The 25072-nt window shown below is 47.0% G+C and overlaps 1 protein-coding gene across 8 annotated transcripts in view; it reads left to right on the forward strand.

Annotated features, from left to right (window-relative positions):
* Positions 1 to 25072, forward strand: part of RAP1GAP2 (RAP1 GTPase activating protein 2) — a 241140-nt gene that overhangs the window by 170853 nt on the left and 45215 nt on the right. For all 8 annotated transcript variants that reach the window (XM_045986019.1, XM_045986018.1, XM_045986020.1 and 5 more), the window contains 5 exons: positions 10336 to 10371; positions 15132 to 15176; positions 15874 to 15906; positions 16293 to 16505; positions 17662 to 17765. In XM_045986019.1, coding sequence (XP_045841975.1) covers positions 10336 to 10371; positions 15132 to 15176; positions 15874 to 15906; positions 16293 to 16505; positions 17662 to 17765 — 431 coding nt within the window. The remainder of the gene's footprint in view (positions 1 to 10335; positions 10372 to 15131; positions 15177 to 15873; positions 15907 to 16292; positions 16506 to 17661; positions 17766 to 25072) is intronic.

Below are 25072 nucleotides of genomic sequence, written 5' to 3' on the forward strand. Positions count from 1 at the left end.
GAAGGAAGGATGGGAGAGGAGTGGAAGGAGGCTTGCTTGGAACAGTCCCTGTATCGGGATGCAACTTATTGGAGGCCCCGTTGAGGATGGGGTTCACTCTCCGCGGGGAGGTGTGTAGTCTGTGGCCGAAGACAATGCTTACCAGGAGGAAGACTGGCTGGATGCAGCCCAGACTCTGAGGCCTGAGTTTCAGCCTCCCTTCCTGCTTCATTCTCAGCTTTCTTGGCAGAGAGATCAGTCCGTCATTCAGCAGATACTTCTTGAACATCTACTACGTGCCAGGCAATTCTAGGCCCAAGGACAGAGCAGTGAGCAAAATAAAGAGCCTGCCTGTGAGGACCTTTTGTTCTAATGCACTACTCTCTGCCTTGTTGTGGGGAGCAACCCCAGTGTTTTCCACAGGCCTTGGGAGCTAGCCTGGTGGCCACCTGTCCCCCTCATCCTGCCTACGCCATGGATGGGGGCCTCCGAGCCAGCAGCAGAGTTAGTGTAATGAGGCTTGTGCTGTGGTTAGGCAGCCATGGGACACATTCGTCTGGCTCCCTGTGAGGTGTGTGCTGTGGGTTCCTAGCTCTCCCAGCTTTCCAAAAAATCTCTTCCCAGAACTGTCCAGAAAGCCTTTTTATTATTTTTATTTTTTTACTTTTATTTTTTTATTTGACAGAGAGAGAGGGATCATAAGTAGACAGACGGGCAGACAGAGAGAGAGGGATCATAAGTAGGCAGACGAGCAGACAGAGAGAGAGAGAGAGGGGAAAGCAGGCTTTCCGCTGAGCAGAGAGCCCGATGCGGGGCTCGATCCCAGGACCCTGAGATCTTGACCTGAGCCGAAGGCAGAGCAGAAAGCCTTTTCTTTTGCAGTGCCTTCCTTGCCTGCGGGACAAGAAGCTCGCTCTGGTTTCCTCCTCAGCTGGTACTGCCAGCCCACATCTCCATCCCATTTTCCTGGGGCTGTTGCAGGGTGGAAAATATCTTCTCCTCCATCCTCGTCTTGTTTTCATGTGTCTTATTGCTGTCGACATGCCTCTGCCCCTTTGCATTCTAGATTCCCATCGGCCGGGGTAAGCAGACAGCTGCTACCGTGCAGGAACGTGCTCTGGGTTGGGTGCCATGCTGGGCTCTGCAGACGGGCTCAGGTTACCCCAGCCACAGCCCCGCTCCAAGGCGCAGATGCTCAGGCAACACTGTCCTGTGCTGGGAGCGGTGGGGGTGCGGTATCTCCTGGGCAGGGGCGATAGAAAGGCTGTTCATATGTAAACACACCCCAACTCCAGGAGGGGAGGAGAGGAGCTTCAGACCTGATGGGCCGCACATGGGTGGCAGTGGGTGTCCCTCTCCAAACAGGGTCAGGGAAGAGGAGGAGGGAGAGGGAACATGCTGGTGGCGGGTCTCCCAAGCAGAGATGGAACAAGAAGGAAAAAGCAGGTGGCCGGTTGTCTGCAGGGAAAGGCCGCATCCGTGTGCACAGCTGCTGAGGGCCAGAGGGAGGTAGGACACAGGGTGCTGAGATGGGAGGCAGTGGCCCTCCTCCCCTCGCACACGCCGTGTGCCTTCCTAGTTGCTGCTTCATCGTCTGGGCGGGGGGCTGGTGCCAGAGCGAACGAGTAAGGCCATCGAGAGGATTTCTTGAGGCTGGCCTTGCAGGTCCCGCTCACTTCTGCTCCTGCTGCCTTGGCCCTCCTCCTGGGCTGTACCCCCAAGGACTGGCTTTGCCCTTCTGAGGGAAGACCAGATGGTTTCTATATCGGGAGGTGGAGAGGACAGCGTTGAACCCAAACAAAACCCTGGGGCCCAGCCTGTGATTTCCTTGGCTGGGCGCTGGCTCTCGGTGATTATCTCACGGCCTACTTGACTGGCTGCTGAAGTGGGGCCCGAGGGGACGCGCCGGCTGTGGCTGCGATCTGGGTGGCAACGGTGGTTGCTAATAATAAATTGGACAGCTGAGCCGACGCTGCTATCGACGAGGAGGCTGAGCTACATTTCTCTGTGAAAACCCGATGCCTGGCTTCCTGACAGAGGGGGATTCCCTTCCCGAGGACAGGACTTCATTCGGGCTTGAAGGGCCTATGGGACAGTGTGGGTGAGTCAGTGAGAATTTATTGCATGCCTTCTGTGTGCCCTTGGCTGTGTGACACAATCTCGAGGGGGTGTGGACAAGGATAGGTCTGAGTGGCCGGAGCTGCTGTTCCGGGCTGGCCTGAGTCACCCTGCTTCTGGGTGGAAAAAGAGACTTGCTCTTTGCCAAAGCTGGAGCTGTCCCATCGGAAAGTTCAGTGAGTCACCGAGAAGTGGGGCCGGCACAGCTGAGGCCAAGTTGCCACTGTTCTCTGCTTCTGGATGCTGTCCACCCAGGAGTCATCCGCCCAGTGCGTTATTCAGGCCTGAGACCGGATCTCCGCCCTTTCAGCTCCCCACCTGTGCCCCAGCATTTTGTAGGAAACACAAACCCTTTTTTTTTTTTTTTTAAAGATTTTATTTATTTATCAGAGAGAGAGAGAGAGCGAGAGAGCACACAAATAAGCAGAGCAGCAGGCAGAGGCAGAGAGAGAAACAGGCTCCCTGCTGAGTAAGGGGCCTGATGCGGGACTCAATCCCTGGACCCTGGGATTATGACTTGAGCTGAAGGCAGCCACATAACCAACCGAGCTACCCAGGCATCCCTAAAAACCCATTTTTAACAGTAACTTAAATACACTACCTCTGGGAAGACTGTCAAGAAAAAGATAAGAAAAGCTGTCTTCTCAATCAGGAACACCCCTAAAGTTTTCAGACCATCTCCCAGCAGGACAAAGCTCACATGCAGAATGAGCTTTCTAACAGTAAATAGCAACTACCAGAAGGCACTGAGTGCTCACCGTGGACCATGCCCTGGCCAGTACTTCTCAAGTCCACGTTCTCACTGTCTCCTTCTGTGACCCCGGAAAGGCAGGGCTGATTCTGCCTTCAGGTGAGGGAGTGAAGATAGCGTGGGTATTGTGTCTCATGCTACACATGAGATGGCATGGGGTGGCAGTGGGCTGACTACTTCCCAAACCCAGCTTTGACCACTGGATGCTGTTGCCTCCTGTGTCCTTCCACGGGACATGAGTGTCTGTCGCTCTCTGCGCCTTATAGGTTAAGCCTGAATTCTGGCACGTGGAGTCTCTCAGGCCTAGACCCCAGGCCCCCTTTCCAGTGTCATCTTCAGGATGTTGACCCAGAGGCATGTCTGCCAGGTTGATCCACTCATTTTGCTGAGCACTCATGATGCTTCTCCATCTTTCCACCTGTGTCTGTATAGGAACCATTGTCTGTAATGCACTGCCCCCCCATCAAAGTGATTTCTGTTTTTCCTTTAAGGTCTAGTGGGATCCCATTTCTTGCAAGAAGCCTTCCTTGGTGTGGTGGTGTTAAAATGTGTCTACACATTTTTTGGTACTTCTCGAGAGGTGAAACCCGATTCCCCTCCCCTTGTGTGAACACTGGCTTCTAATAAAGAGGACAGAGGGGCATAGGATAGTGTGCGGTTTCACAGACGAGGTCATAAAAGGTACTATCGCTTTGTCTCTTGGCTAATTCACTCTGGGGAGGGGGTGACATTTTGAGGACATTCCAGCAGCCTGTGGAGAGGTCCGTGTGCTGAGGAATGGGGCCTTGTGACTGTACCGCATTAGAAGAAGACACCTCAGCCCCAATCAAGTCTTCAGATGATGCAGCTCCTGATCCTGTCCTGACAGCAACCACCTGAGAAATTCTGAGCTAGAACCATACAACTGAGCCACCTCTGAATTCCTGAACCAAGGGAATTTCGAGTCACTAAGTTTTGGAGTCATTCGTTACACAGCGATAGAGAAATAATACACTTGACCTTCCAGCCAGAAGTGCTTCAGGCCTCCTCTGAACACTGGGGCACTGGGCAGCTGTAATGTAGCCCTGGCAGATCAAGTACCCTGAAAATTGGGGCCTTGCCTAGAACTTGCAGTGTCTGGCCCATGCCTTGCAGGTGCTTAGTCATTTGGGGTTAACATTAAATAGTACAAAGGCATTGTCTAAGAACACACAGATTTTTTTTTTTTTCATACAGAGGATTTTTTGAATGGCAGTTTGCATGGATAACAGAGAGTAAGCTGGATATGGGGGTGATTCAGGAGGGCCCCAGACTGTAATCCACACAGCCAAGGTTAGACCTAGAGGTGAACTGGCCTGAATCCAGGGGTGTTCTTGGGTACCAAAGTCAGCGTCATTGTGTCACTAGACACCCTGTGATGAAGATGGGGGAAGGGCCCGGAGCAGGCGTTGAGAGAAGCAAAGAATACAATGCCAGAGCTTACACTTATGTGTTGAAGTCTTCTTCTTTTTTTTTTTTTTTAAAGATTTTATTTATTTATTTGATAGAGGGGGGCAGAGCACAGAGGAGAGTGAGAGGGAGAAGCAGTCATGCTGCTGAGCAGGGAGTCTGATTCGGGGCTCGATCCCAGGACCCTGGAATCATGACCTGAGCCGAAGGTAGATGCTTACCTGACTGAGCCACCCAGGAGCCCCTGTGGGTTGAAGTCTTAAAAACTATTGCTGGGTAATCTCTTACTCCAAAAATAATTTATAGTTGTTACAGAAAATGTGAAAAATACTGAAAAGCAAAAAGGAAAAAAATTATCCTTAACCTATAACTTATTTTGGCATTTATCCTTCAAATTATTTTTTTTCTGGATGAGTGATGTGTGTATTCCCATGCAGACCTATACATTTGTATCTATACTTATATATACATATATATTCTGTATCTGTATATCAATATCTATGAATATTACATAGGAAACACACACACAAACACGATTTTTTAAAAATTTCTTTTCAGTGTAACAGTATTCATTGTTTTTGCACCACACCCAGTGCTCCATGCAATACGTGCCCTCCCCAATACCCACCACCTGGTTCTCCCAACCTCCCACCCCTGCCCCTTCAAAAACAAACACGATTTTTATATTTAATTGAAAAAAATGGGATCGCCTAAACTCCATTTTTCTCACAGTGCATTTTGAATCTTTGTTTTTGTATAATTAGCATAGATCTCCTCTCATAGTATTTTTTGTAGGGGCATAATCTCATGCATTATTTACTCTTTCCCTCACTGGTGGGTACTTCGACTGTTTCTACTTTTTTTTTCCTTAAAGATTTTATTTATTTGAGAGGGGGAGAGACAGAGAGAGAGAGAGAGAGAGAGAGACAGAGGAATGGAGAGAGAGAGAGAACATGTGGGTGTGAGCCCACATGCAGGGGGAGGAGCAGAGGGAGAGAGGGAGAAGCAGACTCCTTGCTGAGGAGGAAGCCCTGAGAAGACAAATGCTTAACCAATTTAACCAACTGAGCCCGCCAGGTGCCCCTGGCTCTTCCTACTTTTTTGTCTGCAAACAACGTTGCAAAAATATCATTGTATAGTTGCCCAAATACTGCGTTAGGGTAAATTTCCTAGAGTGGATTTATTGGACCAAAATACATGAACATTTTTTGGGAAAGATTTTATTTATTTGTCAGAGAGAGAGAGAGCGAGAGAAAGAAAGAGCTCAAGCAGGGAGAGTGACAGGCAGAAGAAGAAGCAGGCTCCCCACTGAGCAGAGAGCCCAATGCGGGGCTTGCTCCCAGTACCCCGGGATCATGACCTGAGCTGGAGGCAGATGCTTAACCGACTAAGCCACCCAGGTATCTCATACGTGAACGTTTTTAAAGCTGTGGACAGAGAGCACCTACTTGCCCTTCAGAAAGATTGTACCCGGTGCCCACTTAACCTACACAGTCCCTGTATCCTTAATACCATATCCTTGCCAACCAAGTTTTCTTTTTAATCTCAGCCAATCTGACAGATAAAAGATGTTGCTTTATCGTCATAATTTCTTTAATAACTAGGGAGTTAGGCATGTGCTGTGTCTTTTTTGTTCATTTAATTTTTCTCCTTTAGCAAATTGTTCACATCTTTTGCACATTTTATGGTTTCCCTTACAAAATGTATTTATTTGAAATTTGGTTATGTGAGTTGTGTAAGTCTGTGTGCTTGTGAGGTAGGTTGTACGTAAAGCATAACCCCCTTTACTATTCCCACTCCCTCTTCTCGATATACAGATAGGCAACCTTGGGTTTTGTTTTTATAAAAATGGGATCATACTCTGTGTGTTCTCCAATTTGCTCTCCCCACCCCCTTAATGTATCTTGGAGAGTGTCTCATGGAAGCAGTAACTCTATTGCCTTCTTTTGAATGGCCGCATAGTTTGTTTGAAACAGATTTATAGAGATACAATTTTTGTACCAAGGTCACCAATTTAAAATGTGTAATTCAAGGATTTTTTTTGGTATGGTCACAGAATTGTGCAACCATCACAACAGTTCAATTTAGAACATTTTCATCACCTCAAAAGGAAACCCTCGTACACCTGAAATGATTATAGCATTGTATGTTAACTATACTGGTATTAAAATGAAAAACAACAACAACAACAACCAAGAAACCCTATACCTTTTAGCCATCATTCTCCACATCTCCCATTTCCTTTAGTCCTGGGCAACCACAGACCTACTTTCTGTCTCTATACATTTGCCTTTTCTGAACATTTCCTACAGAATGAATCATAATCAGTGGCCTCTTGTGTTCTGGCTTCTCGCACTGTTTTTGAGGTTTACCTGTGTTGTGTGCAGCATGAATAAATACATCATTCTTTTTTTTTTTTTTTTTTTTTTTGTTGCTGAATACTGTTCCACTGTGTGGAACCAGAATTTGTTAGTTCATGAGTTGATGGCTGTTTAGGTGGTTTCTAGTTTTTGGATGTTATGGATATGGCTGCTGTGAATGTTGGTGTGTGAGTTTTTCTGGTGGCCATGTGTTTTCATTTCTCTTGGGTTACATACCTCGGAGTGGAATTCCTGGGTCAAATGGTGGCTCAATGGTGAACTTTTTGAGGACCCGCCAAACTTATTTCCACAGTGGGTGCCCCATTTTGCATTCTTATTAGCGGTGTGTGAGGCCTCCAATTTCTCCACGTTCTTGCCAACACTTGCTCTTATTTCTGTTTGGTTACGGCCATTCTCATGCCTGGAAAGTGTTTCTCAGTGTGGTTTTGGTTGACGTTTCCCAATGACTAATGATGTTGAGCGTCTTTGCATGACCTTATTGTCCATTTGTATATCTTCTTTGGAAAAATGCCTATTCAAATCCCTTGCTCATTTTTATATCATTGGGGCACCTGGGTGCTCAGTTGGTAAGCCTCCAGATCTTGGTTTCGGCTCAGGTCTTGATCTTGGGATCCTGGGATCCAGCGCCATGTTGGGCTCTGCTCAGCTTGGAGTCTGCTCCCTCTCTCTTGCCCTCTGCCCCAGCCCCACTCCTGTACACACTCGCTCTCTAAAATAAAAAAATCTTAAAAAAATTCTTTTTATTATTGAGTTGTAAGAAACCTTTATTCTAGATACAAGTCCCTTATTAGAAAGATGATTTGCAAATATTTCTCCTGTGAGGTTGTCTTTTTGCTTACTTGACAGTGTCCATTGAAGCACAGTAGTTTTTAGTTTTGGTAAAGTCTAATTTATTGTGTTTTTTTTTTTTTTTTTTTTGCTGGTGGTCCTCATGCTTTGGGTGTTCTACCTAAGAATCCATTGCCAAATGCAATGTCATAAAGACTTACTCCTGTGTTTTCTTCTAAGAGTTTTTAAATTTTAGCTCTTACAGTTAGGTTGTTTACTGAACTCATTTATTATATTAGTTTCAATAGTTTTCTTAGTGAATTCCTTAGTATTTTCTTTAAAAAATTTTTAAAATTAATTAATTAATTTAGAGATTGCTTGTAGGGGGTGGGGACAGGGAGAGATCTCAAGCAGACGCTGTGCTGAGATCACGCAGGGCTTGATCTCCTGACCCTGAGATCATGATCTGAGCCGAAATCAAGAGTCATTAACTGAGCCAACCAGGCGCCCCTTTAGTATTTTCTATACACACGATCATGTCATCTGTGAACGGAGATAGTTTCGCTTCTTTCTTTCCAGTTTGAAGCCTTTTATAATAGTTTTTTTTTTTTTCTTTTTCTTTTTCCTTACTGTTCTGGCTAGAACATCTAGCACAGTGATAAATAGAAATGATGACAGTGGTTAGTTTTATTCCTTATTTTGTGGACAAAGTATCTAGTTTTCCATTATTATTTTTTTAAAAGATTTTATTTATTTATTTGGCAGAGAGAGAGAGATAATAAATAGGCAGAGAGACAGGCAGAGAGAGAGGGAAGCAGGCTCCCTGCTGAGCAGAGATCCTGATGCGGGGCTCGATTCCAGGACCCTGAGATCATGACCTGAGCTGAAGGCAGAGGCTTAATCCATTGAGCCACCCAGGCACTCCTAGAGTTTCTGAGGAACTAGTATTAATTCTTCTTTAATGGCAGAATTCATAGCTAAAGCCATCTGGACTTGGGCTTTTCCTTGTGTAGCTTCTTGATTACTAATTCAGTTTCTTTATTTGTTATAGATCTTTTTAGATTTTCCGTTTCTTAGAGTCAGCGTTGGTAGTTTGTATGTTGCTAGAAATTGTCCATTTCATCCAAGCCATTTAATTTAACGGGACCCAGTTGTTCATACTATCCGAACGTAGCTCAATATAACCAAACGCTGCTGCAGGGAACGTCCATCCTTGTGCTCACATGGAAGCGTGCTTATAGCATGGATCCCTAGAAGCGGAATCACTGGGTCAGATGTCTGTGTGTGTAATTGTTGATTGTTTCTGCCCTTTTGTCCTCTTCCTGCTCATCTTTCTAGCCCTATTGATTTGTATAAATTCTTTCTGTCTAGGAATCTTGGTCTCTTGGAGACTGGAGTTGGTAAGGGTGCACAGAGCCAGTGGAAGGATAGGTTCGGGAGCCGTGTGTTTCTCGGCTGCTTCTGGTCAGGGGTGCTCGATGTGGGGGCCTGAAGCTCGTCTTCCACGCTGTACGTTCCCACGGCGGGTTTCCAGACCCTGGGACCTGAACTGCTGGGGGTCAGAGACTGTTGCCTCCGAAAGGCCAACTGTGGCCTGAGGGGAGCTCATTTGAAGTCAGGGGACTCCACAAAGGTCCTTCCCATGGTGGCTCTCTCTGGGAATTCTGTGGGCAGGGGTCTCTAGGTAATTCTGGCCCATCGCTGACTGCAGAGGAAGGGAGGGACGCTCTTCCTCCACATGAAGTGACAAGGACCTCCTTGTTTTTCATCATCACTGCTTTCTTTCCTTTCCTATTCATCTGAGGACTGTGTTCTGGGTGCTCATTAACTCATGGCTTGCCAGGGCCCAGATGTGGGCAGTGATGTTAAGGCAAGAAAGTGTAGCTATTTTTATGGAAGGGGAAGTGGGGAAACTGCTGAGAGATCTCTGCGTGGGTTTTGTTAGGGTAGAGCTTCTGGCCCCTCACCCCTCCGTTCCATTTCCTTTTTCTGCTTTTTGCATTTACCTGGAGTTTACAAGGAGGGTGCCAAAGCACGTTAAACATTTGGACTTTCATAGTTCAAGATTTTTCGAATAATCTGTCCAGGTCCCTGGAGGCTCCACTTCAGTGGTTTCCACACTTTGTTCACAAGCTCTAGGGTCCCAAAGAGCTGCCTTGGTGACAGGGGACTGGGACAAGCACCGTAGGAACTCAAGCCCCATGGCTGCTCTGGCCAGAGGGGCTCCGCTTCTACTGGTTTTATATGTTGGAGTTCTTTTTTTTTTTTTTTTTTATAAAGATTTTATTTATTTATTTGACAGACAGAGATCACAAGTAGGCAGAGAGGCAGGCAGAGAGAGAGGAGGAAGCAGGCTCCCTGCTGAGCAGAGAGCCCCACGTGGGGCTCGATCCCAGGACGCTGGGATCATGACCTGAGCTGAAGGCCGAGGCTTTTAACCCACTGAGCCACCCAGGCGCCCCTATATGTTGGAGTTCTAAGTGAGGTTGGAGACAGGAGGGCCATGTGGCCACAAGACTTTGAGAAACTACTTTTGTTTGACACCTTAGCCCCACCATTGGGCTGAAAAACATCCCAAACAGGACTCCTCCTGGAGACTGAATCCAAGGGCTGACAGGTGTTTTAGGGAACTTGACTTTTCCCTGGGGCCCCACAGGCTCCTCTCTCTTGACAGAGACTGAGTGCCTGCTCTCCCCAGGGCCATTTGCCAGCGTGGGCGCATATAATTTTTTTCTTTTGTTAGGGGGTATTCTGGCCCGCCAGCCCTGCAAAGGCAAAATCAAATTACCTTCTGTCTTGATTCACATGACTCTTGTCTCCGGGGAAGCCCTGGGCTAGGCCTGCAGAAAATTGGTGAGGAGATTTTCTTAGCAGGCCTCCAAGCTGATGCAACCTCTTTGTGTCTTTCAGTCGGCGGAGTTCTTCGAGATGCTGGAGAAAATGCAGGTGAGCATCCCCAAAGTGGGGAGGCCAAGCCCTGGGTGGGGGAGGGGGAGTGCTGCAGTGCCCATGCAGGCAACAAAACCAGGCAGAACATGGGAGCCTCGGAGGGAGGGGCAGAGAAGAGTGAACTGCCAGCCTGATGGCTGGAACTCCTCAGGCCATTTTTTGTGTTGAGTGGCACCGAGGGTTCTGGGAAGGCTCCTGCCTGAAGATGGGGAGAAGATAGAAAGCAGAACCCCTCCAGCAGAGCAGATGTGGGTATACTCCCACAGATGTGGGGAGGGCTTGAAACGGTCCATTGTTCCTGGAATGGGTGGGAAAGAAAGTCTGAAAAAGAAAGCCCTTTCTTAGGGGAGGTCATCTTGTATCTGGGAGGCAGAACGGAGGGGGAGAGACCCACTAGAGGTCAAATCCGCACCTAACACTCGCTAGCACAAGTTCCTTCCCTTTTCTGAGCCTCTGGCTCCTGTTTTCTGTCTACTCACAGCATTATTTTCACCTCCCTGCAACACCAAATGTGTGGTGGTTTTTCCCCACCAAGCAATTCTGTGACACCAGCTGGGTGTCCTAACGTCAACTCCATTCTGACCTGGTCTACCCAGAGAGCACTTCCGATCCCACAGGGCAAGGGCTCTGCCCCACAGGTCGCCTCCTCACCACTTTCGATGCCAGTCATTAGTCCGTTATCACCTGTGTTTCTGACCAACAGGCTATAGATTTGAGGTTCCCCTGACCCCTTGCTCAGGTTCGGTTAATTTGCTAGAGTGGCTTACAGAACTCAGAACGGTTTACTTACTGGATTATCAATTTACTATAAAGGGATATGATTCAGGAATAGCCAGATGGAAGAGCTGCAGGGGGCCAGGTGTGTGGGGGGCGGATCCGACCTCAGGATGCACCTGTCTCCCTGCACTGCCATGTACTCACCAACTCACGCTCTCTGAGCCTACCATTTGGTTTTTTATGGAGGCTTCAGTACTTAGGCATGATTGGTTCAAACTCCCGGGAGGTTGAAAGGGTGGGACTGCACGTTCCAACCCTCTAATAGTGGTCGGTTCCCTGGGCACCCAGCTCGTCCTCAGCGGTGTCCCAGAAGGCACCTCTTTAACAAAGGAATAACCTTGGAGCTTTACCTTTATGGCCCTGGAGCTGTTTCAGGAACCAAGCACAAAAGATGAAGGCTTGTAACAAAAGATGCTTCCAAACGCTCCCATTGCTCTCATCGCTTAAGAAATTCAACAGGTTTTAGGAACTTTGTGCCAGGAAGGGGGTGAAGACCAAAATATATATTATTACAAATTTGCCGCAGCCCCTATAAATAATAATTAAATACCCACTTACGGAGTTGTTGGGATAAAATAATATATGTCTGTACTTGCTAGGCACTACAGAAAATCAGTGTTCAAAATGGATTTGGGGGCCTTTCTAATCACCCCTCACCAAGGGGCCACGGCTCATAGGTAGGAACTGCTGCCCTGGGGAGTATGGGGGTGGGGCGGTGCATCTGGAAGGCTTAACTGATGTAAGTGGCAAGATTGAGAAGACGATGTGGACACGAGCACATGTATTTTTTTTTTTTTAAGATTTTATTTATTTAGTGGGAGTGAAAGGATGGGGAGGGGCAGAGGCAGGAGAGGGAGAGAGAATATCACATACAGACTGTGTGCTGAGCGTGGAGCCCAGTGCAGGGCTTGATCCCACGGCCCTGAGATCATGAGCTGAGCTGAAATCAAGAGTTGGACACTTAACTGACTGAGCCAGCCAGGTGCCCCAACAGCACATGTATTTTTTTTTTTTTAAAGATTTTATTTATTTATTTATCAGAGAGAGAGAGAACAAACATAAACAGGAGAGCGGCAGGCAGAGGGAGAGGGAGAAGCAAGCTCCCTGTGGAGCAAGGAATCCCCCCACCACCCTGGTGAGGGACTTGATCCCAGGATCCTGGGATCATGACCTGAGCTGAAGGCAGATGCTTCCCCGACTGAGCCACCCAGGCATCCCTAGCACATGTATTTTAAGCACTTTTCTCAGCTCAGACACTGACAAGTGTTAGCCCCTTTCTTCCTGGTGAAACCCATAGGAAGCAGCTCTATTATCATCAATGTCCCCTCTTCACAGGTAAGAAAACTGAGGCACAGAGGTCTTGCTTAAAGCACTCAAGCGCTCGTGGGTAGCAAGCAGTTCCTGAGCCAGAAGTCTTAGCCGTTATGATGCTGTTGGCCCTAAGTAGATGGTACCAGCTCAAGGAAGGAAGGAAGGCTCTGCAGCAGTGGTCTGGAGGCGCAAGAGGAGAGGCAGATCAGGTCCTGAGGTGCAGGGGGAGCTGCCGAGATGTGCACAGGGAAGCCAGGTCTCCCCAGCCCTGGGGAAGGACAGAAACCATTGGAGGGAAGAATCCTGCTGATGGTTGTGCCATTGTCACAAACAAGTGACTAAGAGCCTCCTCGGGGCCCAGCAGTGTGTGGACTGCACACTAACTTTATAGACATTTAGGGACCTTGGTTAAGTTATGGAAAGAGGATTGGCATGCGCTTTGACAGTGAGTGGTGGGAGCTAGCGTGTAATTACGTGCTCAGCTGCCTGGAGTAAAGCGGGGATTTTCACCCTGAGCCCGCGAAATCCCAGCTTTCAAGGGAAGCTGGCAGGGGATTTGTGGCTTCCCTGGCCTTCTCTTCATTTGTTCCCACAACCCACCATTCCCTCTCCCCCATCTGGAGGCCCCAGCCACCCCCCCGCCCCCAAAGAGCTCTCTGGTTTTTTTTTTTTTTTAGGAGCTCTCTGTTTGAGCACGTAATTCAGCCTCACTTAACCGGCCTCCGTTGCTTCTGTTACTACACTGCTGGGCTTGACTTCTCAACCAGACTGAGACCCTCTTGAGGGCTGGGGTCTGGCGTCTAGGCTCCCTCTGTATGTTCGTGGCAGCGGACCTCCAAGGGTCTGCCTATTTCATCTCTGTTGAGACTGCCAGGGACTGAAAAACTTCCCTGGCCTCCAAGAGGCCCACAGTTCCAGCTCCTCTGTATGGACTAAAAGCTCACATATGGGGAAATACTGGGAGTGAAGCAGGTGGCATGGTGTGGCCAGATCCCGTGCTTGGGTGTGGGTGCAACCGCTTCCCAGGCTGTGGCTGTGCACACTGAGTCTCAGACCCATCAAGTGCTCTGTGAGTCATGGTGAGCTGAAACTCAGATCTGGGGCTCCTGACCCCCTATCTGAGAGTGGAGGAATTGGAAGAGGGCACAATCCCTATGAAGCAACGTGGACTAAGTAGACAAGTTTTGGGTCCATTTGGTCCTGAGTTCCAAGTTTTAACTCCAACACTGTCTAGCTGAGTGTCCTTGGTCAAGTGGCTTTAGCTCTCTGGTCCTCAGTTTCTTCATGGTGGGGAAAAAGGGGGATGATGACAATACTGATTGTAAAGGCAGACCCACAGAGGGGAGAGGGCCCAGAGCTGGGTGTGGCTCTGTTGTCTGGGAGGGAAGGGGAAGGGAGGAGTTTTGCTTTCCTGCCCAGGGGCTGTTCCCAGGTATGGGTGACTAATGCAGGACAAACAAAACAAACTCCTGACATCACCCCCTTCCCCATCTGCCCAGTTTGCTTCCCTGGACAGGGTCTGCTGGGCCACCCAGGTGGTTGTCTCCCCGTGTGGGGAGAGGAAAACCTGTCGAGTGGGAGGGGTCCTCCCACACCCTCCTGAGCAATGCTGCAGAGTGACTCAGCCTGGAGAAGTCCGGAGAAGCTGAAGTCTAAATCTAGCCAGTGAGCAGGAGCCCTGGGCTCAAGGGCCTCTGGGATAGGATCGTGCACTTGGACAGACAGCCTGGCTTCGAATCCAGGGCCTGCCACTCACTAGCTGTGCGACCTCAGAAGCAGTCTCCTCCCTGTGCCTCAGTTTCCCTTTGGTATAAAGATGCCAAGGGCTTCATAGGAGACAACAGTGGGAAGTTGCTGAGGAAGCTTAAAATCCCCATGTTATGATTAGGGTGGTTTTCTCTCCTAGTTGTCCCACCACTTCATACCCTTATTTAATTTATTCAGTCTTACTTAATTTACTCACTTATTTAATCTACTCATGTGCTCCCCTCTTGAAAAAACCCAGTTAAGTCAGACCTTGACCATGGGAACGCTGGCCAAGGCACTGCTTCCCAGAAGTGAATGAGCCCCAGGCCCCCTGCCTGTCACCTGTGGGTTTGCACCCCAACGAGGGAGAGGAGCTGTGGAGGCACTGGGACCAGAGTGCTGGCTTCAACACCATTCAGACATGGGTTCCCATCCTTGCCCCTCACCTCCTGGTTCTAAGGGCCTGGCAGAGAGAGATTACAGTGGCAGGATGATACTTCGACTTGGTGATAATGACCTATAGCAAAACCAGTCACTCTTTCAAGGGCTGAACACTTCCTCAGCGTTTAACCTTGACTCCAGCAGTAGCTGCTATTACCATTCCCATTTTGCAGATGGGAACACTGAGCCACAGAGGTTTGGGACTTGCCCAAGGTTGTAAGTGGCAGTATTGGCACTTGAACCCTGGTGATCTCTCTTGAGTCCGGGCTCTACCCTGCTTCTCCTCCTGCCTTACTTGGAGCTGCCGTGAGGACTGAGTGTGACAAGGTGTGTGATGTGTAAGCACCTGGCACACATCCGCTGTCACTGTTATTACCAACCCTATCAAGGCAGGTGCTTGACAATCCCAAGGGAACTCTCCATTTGGCCCCTGTTTTATGACCTTTTCTTTCCCATGGATCCTCTTTTCCTTATTTCCACAGGGGATCAAGCTTGAAGAGCAGAAACCGGGCCCCCAGAAGAACAAGGTGGGCTGTGTGGATGAGGTGGGAGGGAGCCTGGTGGGCCCGGCAGGGGGACGGCTGGCATGCTGGGGTCTGTAGGCTGCCATCTGCCTTTCACCAAGAGCTCCTTAAGTGGGTGTGCCCGTGTCCACAGGTGCACAGTGGGCAGTAGGAAGGCTCTGGCTTGATGCCTTCAGGGCAGCCTTAGAGTGGCCTGGGGTGGAAGCGTCGGGTGAGACCCAAGGCCTATGGCTCAGCTCAGCCCTTCTGTACCTGCTTCTGCAAATGAACCACACATGGCATTTCAGGGCATCAGGCTTTGGGCTCCAGCAGCTCTCAGCTTCAGTTTCCTATCCCGAGGCCTGGGGTTGGGGGCTGGGCAGCTCATCACTTGGAGGCCAGCTCCCTTGCCTGAAGCTTCCTAGGGGGTGAAGCTGATGTCAGGAAAGGTGTCAAATTCACAGCCTTTATGTGCCGAGTCTCTAGCTAGGCAGGTTTGCGCTCTGGGTCTGTCAGTCTGGGGAAGCATCAAGGGAGGCCAGGTCCCAGAGCCTCTCTGCTGTTCTTGATCTGATGTTCTTCTCTCTGATGCTCTCAAAGCTCTGGTGTAGCCTGCCAGGAACCCTCAACCCCCTAACCTGGGAGAGGGGAATGGAAATAACCCTCAAACTTCACAGGCGCTGCTGGGGCTAACGGCAGCCTTGTCTCATTTGTCTTGCAGGATGACTACATCCCGTACCCCAGCATTGATGAGGTAGGAGCCCCCTGGCCCCACCGTAGCCTGCCCTGGGTCTCATCTCTAGGGTAGGGCTGGGCGAGCTGGTGGCGCTGATGGTCCCTGCCCCACCGGACATGGGAGAGGACCTCAGGCCTGGGACTGTAGCTCTGTGGCCTCAGTTTTGTTGTGTTCAGACTGGGGTGCTGCGAGAAGCCTTGTAACTCTGGTCCAGCGCTGGTGAAGCTGGCAGATGTTGTTGGGCTTAAATTTGGGGTTTGTGTTACTGTATCTGGCCTCAAATACAGGTGTCTTCACCTTGGAGCCGTTCAAAGATGGGGGCTATATGTCACCTGCAACTCTCCTGTCCCTTCCCCCTGTAAAACCAGGGCAGGCCTCAGTGTAAGACCTTCTCTCCGCCCCAGGTTGTGGAGAAGGGAGGCCCGTACCCCTTGATTGTCCTGCCCCAGTTTGGGGGCTATTGGATCGAGGACCCAGAGAACGTGGGGACGCCGACCTCCCTTGGCAGCAGCATCTGTGAGGAGGAGGAAGAGGACAGTCTCAGCCCCAGCACCTTTGGCTATAAGCTCGAGTGCAAGGGCGAAGCCAGGGCCTACCGCAGGCACTTCCTGGGGAAGGTGAGGCTGAGGGCCCCATACCAAAGCAGCTGAGGGTGGGGAGGGAAACCCGCCTGGCCCGGCCTCCAGCATCCCTGTCTTTCTCTCCTCCTTCCTTGGCCTTCCCCCTCCCTAGGCCCTGCCGCTGTCCTGCTCTCCTGGGAAAGTCTGATTAGTGCTGCTCCTGGGTTGGGGGAGGGGTGTGCAGAAGTCAGGAGGGGTCAGAGAGATGGGTCCTTGGAGGCACCGCTCCCAGCAGATGTTCTCGGAGGTGATGGGATGGGTAGTGTGTTGGGGGGTGAAGGAGGGTGAAGGAGAAAATGTGTTCTTACACCTTGGAAGTCTTTGTCTCCATCTAAGTAGTCCAATCTCCCCTGTCCTCACTCCGGCAGTCCCCAGGGCACTTGTTCTGGATGATGCGGTGTGAGCCTCTGATTGCTTATAAGTGACAGTCACATTTCTCTAAATACATTCTGCTCTTCAGACTTGCCTGGTTCCCGAGGGCAGGTTCCGGAAGTCTCTAGCCTGAGGCAGTTTCGCAGAGTCTCAACTGCACGGTCCAATTCAGACTCCAGGGCCCCATGCTGATATGGCAGGTCTGCACTGGGCTCCCTGAGCCTGAGAGAGACCCGCTGCCCAGAGGACCTCCTAGCTCCTCATGGGTGGAGGAGCCGGGGGCCTCCTAGCTTTATTCCTGCAAATGGTCTGAATCAGCGAGGGCTGTCCCCTGGGAGCAAGGAGGTGGATGTGTGGGTTCCTTGGAGAAGAATTTGAGCATCAGTGTTCAAGGTGGACTTGAATGCTGGATCTGTCCCTTCCTGGTTGTGTGACCCTGGGCAGTTACTTAACTGGCTTACTTTTCTGTGAAATGGGAATGATGATGTCATCTCCCCCATTAAGTTGTGGTTAAGATTAAAGGAGTCAATGTGCCTTAAGTCCTTAGCCCATTGCCTGGCGCACCCCAACGACTGTTGGAATCTATTCCTGTGATCTTGCTCCTTCCTCCTTGTCCTCCTTCCCCTCCTCTTCCTTCTCCTCAGCAGCAGCCATAGCAGAAGCATCCTTGTCTTTCCTCCTCGCTGCTGTGGGGCTTGTTGCTCCTGGGGAAGGAAGGGATTTGGGGGCCCATGTCTGGACGGTCCCCTCCTGCCTACTAATACCTGATTTCTGTTTCTAGGATCACCTAAACTTTTACTGTACTGGCAGCAGTTTGGGGAACTTGCTCCTGTCCATCAAGTGTGAGGAGGCGGAGGGCATCGAGTACCTTCGGGTCATTCTCAGGTGGGGCTGCTGTGCCTTTGGAGGCCACGCCTCTAGTGGCAGGGACCCAGAAATACCCGTCTGACCAGTCTGGTCTGGGTGTGCTGGCGGGGAGCCGACTGCCTGGAGTCTTGGGGCTCTGTTCTGGCTGCCAGGCCAAGAGACCAGATGTTTCTGTCAGTCTGTGGATTGTGGGAGTCAGAGGGGTATCCTAGTCTCAAGGTCACCTAGGCCAACCCCCACCTGCCTTTCTGTCTTGTGGGGACCGTGGCTCTGAAGGGGTTGGGAAGAGAAACTTGAGCTGGCTCATTCCAAGTTGTCCTGGGAGAGGGTTTGCCAGAACACTGCCTGTGGTGTGCATCCCATCACGAAGATAGGACCTGAAGCTTCTCTGTGTGTGCTGGGCTCCTCGGGATGGAAAGAAGTGTTCCCAATGGGAGCACCGTTTTATAGCTAAGCCAGGGTACCTCTCTTAGTTCAAGGACAGAAGTGAGACCTGGTGTCCGTTTTGTTGCACTAACATGTTTTGTAAAACCTCCTTTGCACCACAACGCGTCATGAGGGCCGGGGTGCAATGATGACTGAGTGGAGGTCTGTTTTCTAAAGGCTTCTGGTCTAGTGGGAGAGAAAAAACAGAGGATTTTAGTATGTGTCACAGGTATTATTTTAGTGATAGGCACAGGATGCTCTGGGAACACAGAGTGGCTGTATCTTTATCTCTATCCCTGGTGGGCTGGTGGAAAAGCCTGGAGGGCCACGTGTTAGTGCTCAGCGGAGTGCTATGAACCTGTTATGCTCCCAGTCTATAGTTGTTGAATCTAATTGGAGGTCCTTGATGGTGTTTGGAAAAAGCAATAACATTTTTTTTTCTGCCCAGATTTTGAGATAAAATACGGGAGGGAGCAGGGGCACATATCTGTGCTGTGGGGGAGGTGTGTGTGTGTGGTACAAGGATGTTGCCAGCACCTGTCCAATCTTGGTTTTTTATTAAGAAAGGAAGCAGTTTTCTTTACTGAGGTTCACTTGGCTAGCAAAATCATATTTGCAAGGCAAGGAGAAGGTAGTAACTAAATTGTTAGAGCAAATTTTTTTGAGGGAGTGATATGTGGATCCCCATCTCCAAATAGGATTTCGAGCTAGGTGAATCTCTGTAAAGAAAATTATTTCTTTTCAGTAAGATGACAATTGAACACAGGATCTAACTGCTTTTTCTAATATTATATCCTATCTGAAATGCTACTTCAGAACTGAAAATTAGAGAAAGATGTCAGGAACACAACACACACTTTGAATATTTTAAGAAATAATTTACGGGGCAGTTAGGACTATAATGTGGACAACATCGGACAACATGGACAACTGTAATGTGGATAACATTTAACCCAGTTAAAATCCAGCTCACCTTCCTTAGATAGCAATGTAGCATGGGAATATATGAAATTGGGGAGTCAGGAGTCTTTCCACATGGAACCACTTTTTTGTTTTGGGTCAACAGCATTTAAAATCGATCCCCTGGGGAGCCCAAGGGCAAGCTCAAGTGTGGCTTTCCGAAATAGAAAACCAGTGAGTAGGGTGGCAGGGAGAAGCCATACACCAGCTAGGAAGTTGGACAGTCATATCATGTACTTGGGGTGATGGCCAGGCCAGATTGAAAACCAGACATAAGAAAATTGGCCCCACAGCTTTAGAAGCTTTACCAGATACAAAGAAGAAATTATACAGAGGCGAAACTCCCTCACTGGCAGCAACTCTTGTCCCGGCATCTTCCTCATTCCCTGCAGGCTTCTAGATTATTTAACTGGTGTTTTAAGAGAACCAGCTCTAAAATCCGAGAAGAGTATTCTGACAGCCTCTGTGTGTGCTATGAGAGTAGCCAAGAGGAGTTTATCCACTACTGGCAATGAATAACATTCAATTATCAACAAAGATTTCTTCTTTTTCAAGCTTGGATATAAAGAAGTAGGGAAAAAAACCCTCACGGGTTGCTGAAAGAAAAGATTCTGCATTGAAAAAAGCATAACCTAGCATTTAGAAGGTAGGGAAATGACCAAATTTTACAAAGCCAAGTAAAATTTAGATGTCTATTAACTTTGTATTTTCAGCAAACTTCCAGAAAAAAAAAAACTGTATGAAAGAAAAGACAAAAGACTAAATAGGACAACAGAATGAGATGAAAAATTGCTGGTTAAATTAAGGAAAGAATATAAGAAAACTGAAAGTGGTCAAAAGAATTTTAAATGGTTTTAGAAGCACTAAAGAGCAGAGTCTAGTTTGTGGAAAACCCAGTTAGTAATACTGAGAGCAAGTCTGAGAGGCTTTCACATAATTCAGAGGAAAACACAACTCTAAAATGATGAGCAAAATTGTAATGAATAGGGAGGACAGTGAGCAGGAATTAAACATGTGGATGATTGATGTTCTTAAGCTGATCGAAGATTTAACTCTGCAGATCAAAATGACTCACCTAGTATCAGACAAAATCAGTGAAAGAGAAGTAAAAGCTGAACATATTTTGATGAAAATGTAGTATTCCATGGATATAAAATCACTGGTAGAATGAAAACCTTCCAAAATAAAGGAAGATAAAGAAAACATTAATGTATAAAAAAAGATAGGAAATAAAGAATCATAAATAAATAAAATGGAAGTCTGAGTACATGTGATGTATAATAAATATAAATGAGTGAAATTCTACTATTAAATAGCAAAGATTCTCAGTCTGAGTCATCCCTCCATCCTCCCCCCACCCCACTAATCAATCAATCAATCAATCAATGTATCTGTATTTTATTGAAGAAAGTAACTCAGGTTACTAAAGAAAGTAACTCAACAAAGAAAAGTGTTGAGAAAAAGTTATAGCAAATACAAAAATGTAGCACAGTTGGCGGTATTAATATGAAAAAGTAGAATTTGAGGCAAAAAAAGCAATCAGTGTAACAAAAAGGGCTATTATCTATTCATAGAAGATAAAGTCTTGTTCAATCAGGGCTTAATACATGCCAGACTTTGTTCAGGGATGGAGCTAATGTAAGGAATTAGCTCATCTCTTGTTACTTGGCTACAGAAAACATTCAATATGGATTAGGTATTCTTACTCCTGTTCTCATTCTCACTTATCGTCTTCTTATGGACATGGATTATTTTAGTCTAGTGACGGTGATCCAAAGATAGATGGTATGGGAGAACAGAAAGAAGTTTATAAGAGCTTGAATATGGAATGTGTGTCTGTGTGAGTATAAGTAAGGTTGAGAGGTCATGCTGGAGAGGCAAGGAAAAACGAAATCATTTCTGGATCATGTCTAGGAACTTAGATTTTCTTTTATGAGCCAGAGGAGAGCTCTTGAAAGGGGAATATCATGATATGATTTGCGCTGTAGAATGATCACTGGCTTGAGTAAGGAGAATGTCTTGGAGAGAAGGCAAGGTCAGAAGCAGGAAGTGACAGGCTGCTGTGAAGAGTCAGCTGTTATGTGATTAGACAGGCCACCAGGTTGCATAAGGTATTTGCAACCAGTTCTGATGGGAAGTGGACCAGAGTGCCTTGCACTGAGGATAGAGAAAAATGGATGGAAAGCTCTAAAACACCCAGGGAACATTGACATTAAGAAAGACAGCTGAGGGGTACCCATGTAGCTCAATTGGTTGTGTCTGCCTTTAGTTCAGGTCGTGATCCCAGGATCATGGGTTTCTCTCTCCCTCTGCTGGTGCTCTTACATGTGCTCTCTCTCTAAAATGAATAAATAAACAATCTTAAAAAAAAAGCTGAAAATATCAACAAATGAACTGGTTTTACTGCTAATGGAATGCAAATAATGGTATACTTTCAAATGACTTAAATATATTTAATATCTGAAGAAGAAAATAGCATCTGTAAAAGGGATAATAAATTATGATACATTGAACGAATGGATGAATCAAGAATGGATACACATGGGTACAAAATGAAAACAGTTGGAATTATGGGAAATAAAACAGTTGAAGTTGAAAACCTCAATACATGGGATAAAATCTAGTCTCATATAATCGGTTTGGAATCAAGGCGTGAATCCGTGCACTGGAACATAGTCTCAAAGAATTCAGTCAGTACAGCACAGATAGAGTGACGAAATACGTGAAAAAGAAAGAAGATGTGTGGATAATAGACTGATAGCTTTTGTCTTAGAGTCTCAGAGGGAAGAGGAGAAAATCAGTGGAGAAGAGATATCTAAAGAAATAATGGCTGGTGGGGCGCCTGGGTGGCTCAGTGGGTTAAGCCTCTGCCTTCAGCTCAGGTCATGATCTCAGGGTCATGGGATCGAGCCCCGCATCGGGCTTTCTGCTCAGCAGGGAGTCTGCTTCCCCCTCTCTCTCTGCCTGGCTCTCTGCCTACTTGTGATCTCTCTCTCTATATCAAATAAATAAAATCTTAAAAAAAAAAAGAAACAATGGCTGGGAATATTTCAGAATGGAAGAAAGCACCACACTGGTGCTAAGCATGATTTTAAAACAAAGCAATACTACTGGACACATTGAAGTGAAGCATTAGAACATCTAAGGGAAAGAGAACATTCTAAAAGCTTCCTAAGGATAGAGACACTCCTCTATGAAGTGATGACAACCTGGCTGAGAGCAGACTTCTTATCAGCCATGGGACAATAGGACAGTGTCTTTAAAATGTTGGAGGAAAGAAAGAAAGGAAAGAAGAACAGAAAGAATCCTTTAACCTAAAATTCTATACCCAGAGAAGCTCTCTGCAAACACAAAGTCAAACTGTTTTCAGACAAGAGAATGAAGGGAGTGCACCACTCATAGGCTCTCCCTGAAAGAATTACTAAAGGATTTACTTCAGCCAGAAGAAAAGAGAAACCGGATGAAAAGATGTTGTTAAAAAGTGGCAAGGGTGCCTGGGTGGCGCAGTGGGCTAAGTGTAGCTTAGCTAAGTAGGCTAAGTCATAAGTGTATGACTCTTGGTTTTGGCTCAGGGACTCAGGTCAGAGTCATGGACTTGAGTCCCATGTCAGGCTCTGTGATCTGCGAGGAAGACTCCTCTGCTTTGGATTCTTTCTCCCTCTGCTCCTATCGCTTATGTGTGCACATACTATTTCTCTCTCTCAAAATAAAGAAATCTTAAAAAAAATAAAGTGGCAAGAAATAGGTCAACTATGTTGATAAATTTAATTACTGAGTAGGGAAAAAAATTAATTTTTGTGTGTTTAAAAAGAGGCTTTACTTGCAACGACGTGGATGGAACTAGAGCTAAGCGAAATGTCATCAGAATAAAACAATTATCATATGATCTCATATGTGGAATTTAAGAAACAAAACAGGAGAGGAAAAAAAATAAAACAAGACAAAATCAGAGAGGGAGATAAGCCATAAGAGACTTAAAAAAATGATTTTATTTATTTATTTGACAGAAACAGACAGAGCGAGAGAGGGAACACAGCAGAGGGAGCGGGAGAGGGAGAAGCAGACTTCCTGCCAAGCAGGGAGCCCAATGTGGGGCTCCATCCCAGGACCCTGGGATCATGACCTGAGCCAAAGGCAGACGCTTAACGACTGAGCCACCCAGGTGCCCCCCATGAGACTTTTTTTTTTTTTAATATTTTATTTATTTATTTGACAGACAGAGATCATAAGTAGTCAGAGAGGCAGGCAGAGAGAGAGGAAGAAGCAGGCTCCCTGGTTAGCAGAGAGCCCGATGCGGGGCTCGACCCCAGGACCCTGAGATCATGACCTGAACCAAAGGCAGAGGCTTTAACCCACTGAGCCACCCAGCCCCCCCCCCCCCCCATGAGACTTTTAATCATAGGAAACAAACTGAGGGTTGCTGGAGTTAGGAAGGATGATAGGGAGAGAAGAGTTCACTAGGAAGTGGGAAGGACGATTGGAAGGACAGAAGTAGGAAGGACCATAGGGAGGGAAGAGTTCACTGAGTTACTATTTCCTCTTCCCTCCTCAGAAGAGACACAGCAAGTAAGTTTAGAGTTTGTTAGAAAAATGTATAAAAATGTGTATTGGAAGTTATAGACATATAATCTGCAGCTCAAACTAGCAGAAGGATAAGGAGAATTTTTTTTTTTTTAATTAAACTGAGGGCAGGAAAGGAGGAGTTTTAAAAAGGAAAGAAAGCACAGAGTAATAGAAAACATAAAATAATAGATATAATTCCAAATACATTAGTAATCACAATAAATTTAAATAGATTAATTTACCATGTGAATATATCAGACTGGCAGACTAAAACTGAACTAAATTTACAGCTATATTCTTCCCCCAACCTTTGCCATTCTTTTTTTAAAATTAAGTTTGTTTTAATTCCAGTATTGTGAATATACTGTGTAATGTTAGTTTCAAGTGTATAATATAGTGACTCAACAATTCCTTCCATTACTCAGTGCTCATCACAAGTGCACTCCTTAATCCCCATCACCTATTTCCCCCCATCCTCTCCCCCATGCCCCGTCTGTTCACCATCAGTTTGTTCTCTGGAGTTTGTTCTCTGTCTGTTTCTTGGTTTGTCTCTCTCTCTCTCTCTCTTTCCCTTTGCTCATTTGTTTCTTAAATTCTACATATGAGTGAAACCATATGTTATTTGCCTTTCTTTGGCTTATTTCACTTAGAATTATACTCTCTAGCTCCAGTCATGTCATTGCAAATGGCAAGATTTCATCCTTTTCATGGCTGAGTAATATCCCATTGCACAGATTCTTTATACATTCATCTATCAGTGGACACTTGGGCTGTTTCCGTAATTTGGCTTTTGTAAATAATGCTGCAGTAAACATAGGGGTGCATCCCTTTGAATTAATGTTTTTGTATTTTTTGGGGATAAATACCCCAGTAATGTGATTACTGGATCATAGGGTTTATAGCTATATTCTTCTTATAAGATACATACCTAAAGAAAAATAATGTTGAAACTTTTTAAAATAAAAGAAATGGAAAAATATACACTGGGAAAATCCTAATGAATGCTTCCAGGTGGTATAGCAACATTAATATCAGACACAATAGAATTTCAGGGACAAAGCATTAGTAAGGGTAAAGGGAGTACATTCCTTTGTAGCTTGGAAATACTTCTCCCCATTCTTGATATTTCCTCCTGTATGGAAGGAATAGTTCTGTGTAACATCCCTGACTCTCTCTGCCTTCTCTGATCGGTGGGTTAGGGAGCAAGAACTTGACATGTGTAGCCCTTTCTGTTTTTCCTCTTGGAATTGGCTGCCCACAGGGTATGCCCTCCACTCCTCTGTGCTGGACGCCCCACCTGAGCCAGCCCCCTCCAGAGGAGGCTTTCCTCTTGCCCGGCAGCCCCTGGGACCTGAAGGACAATCCTGGGGTTTAGT

Source organism: Meles meles, chromosome 18, assembly GCF_922984935.1.
Source record: "Meles meles chromosome 18, mMelMel3.1 paternal haplotype, whole genome shotgun sequence".
Lineage (NCBI taxonomy): Eukaryota > Metazoa > Chordata > Mammalia > Carnivora > Mustelidae > Meles > Meles meles.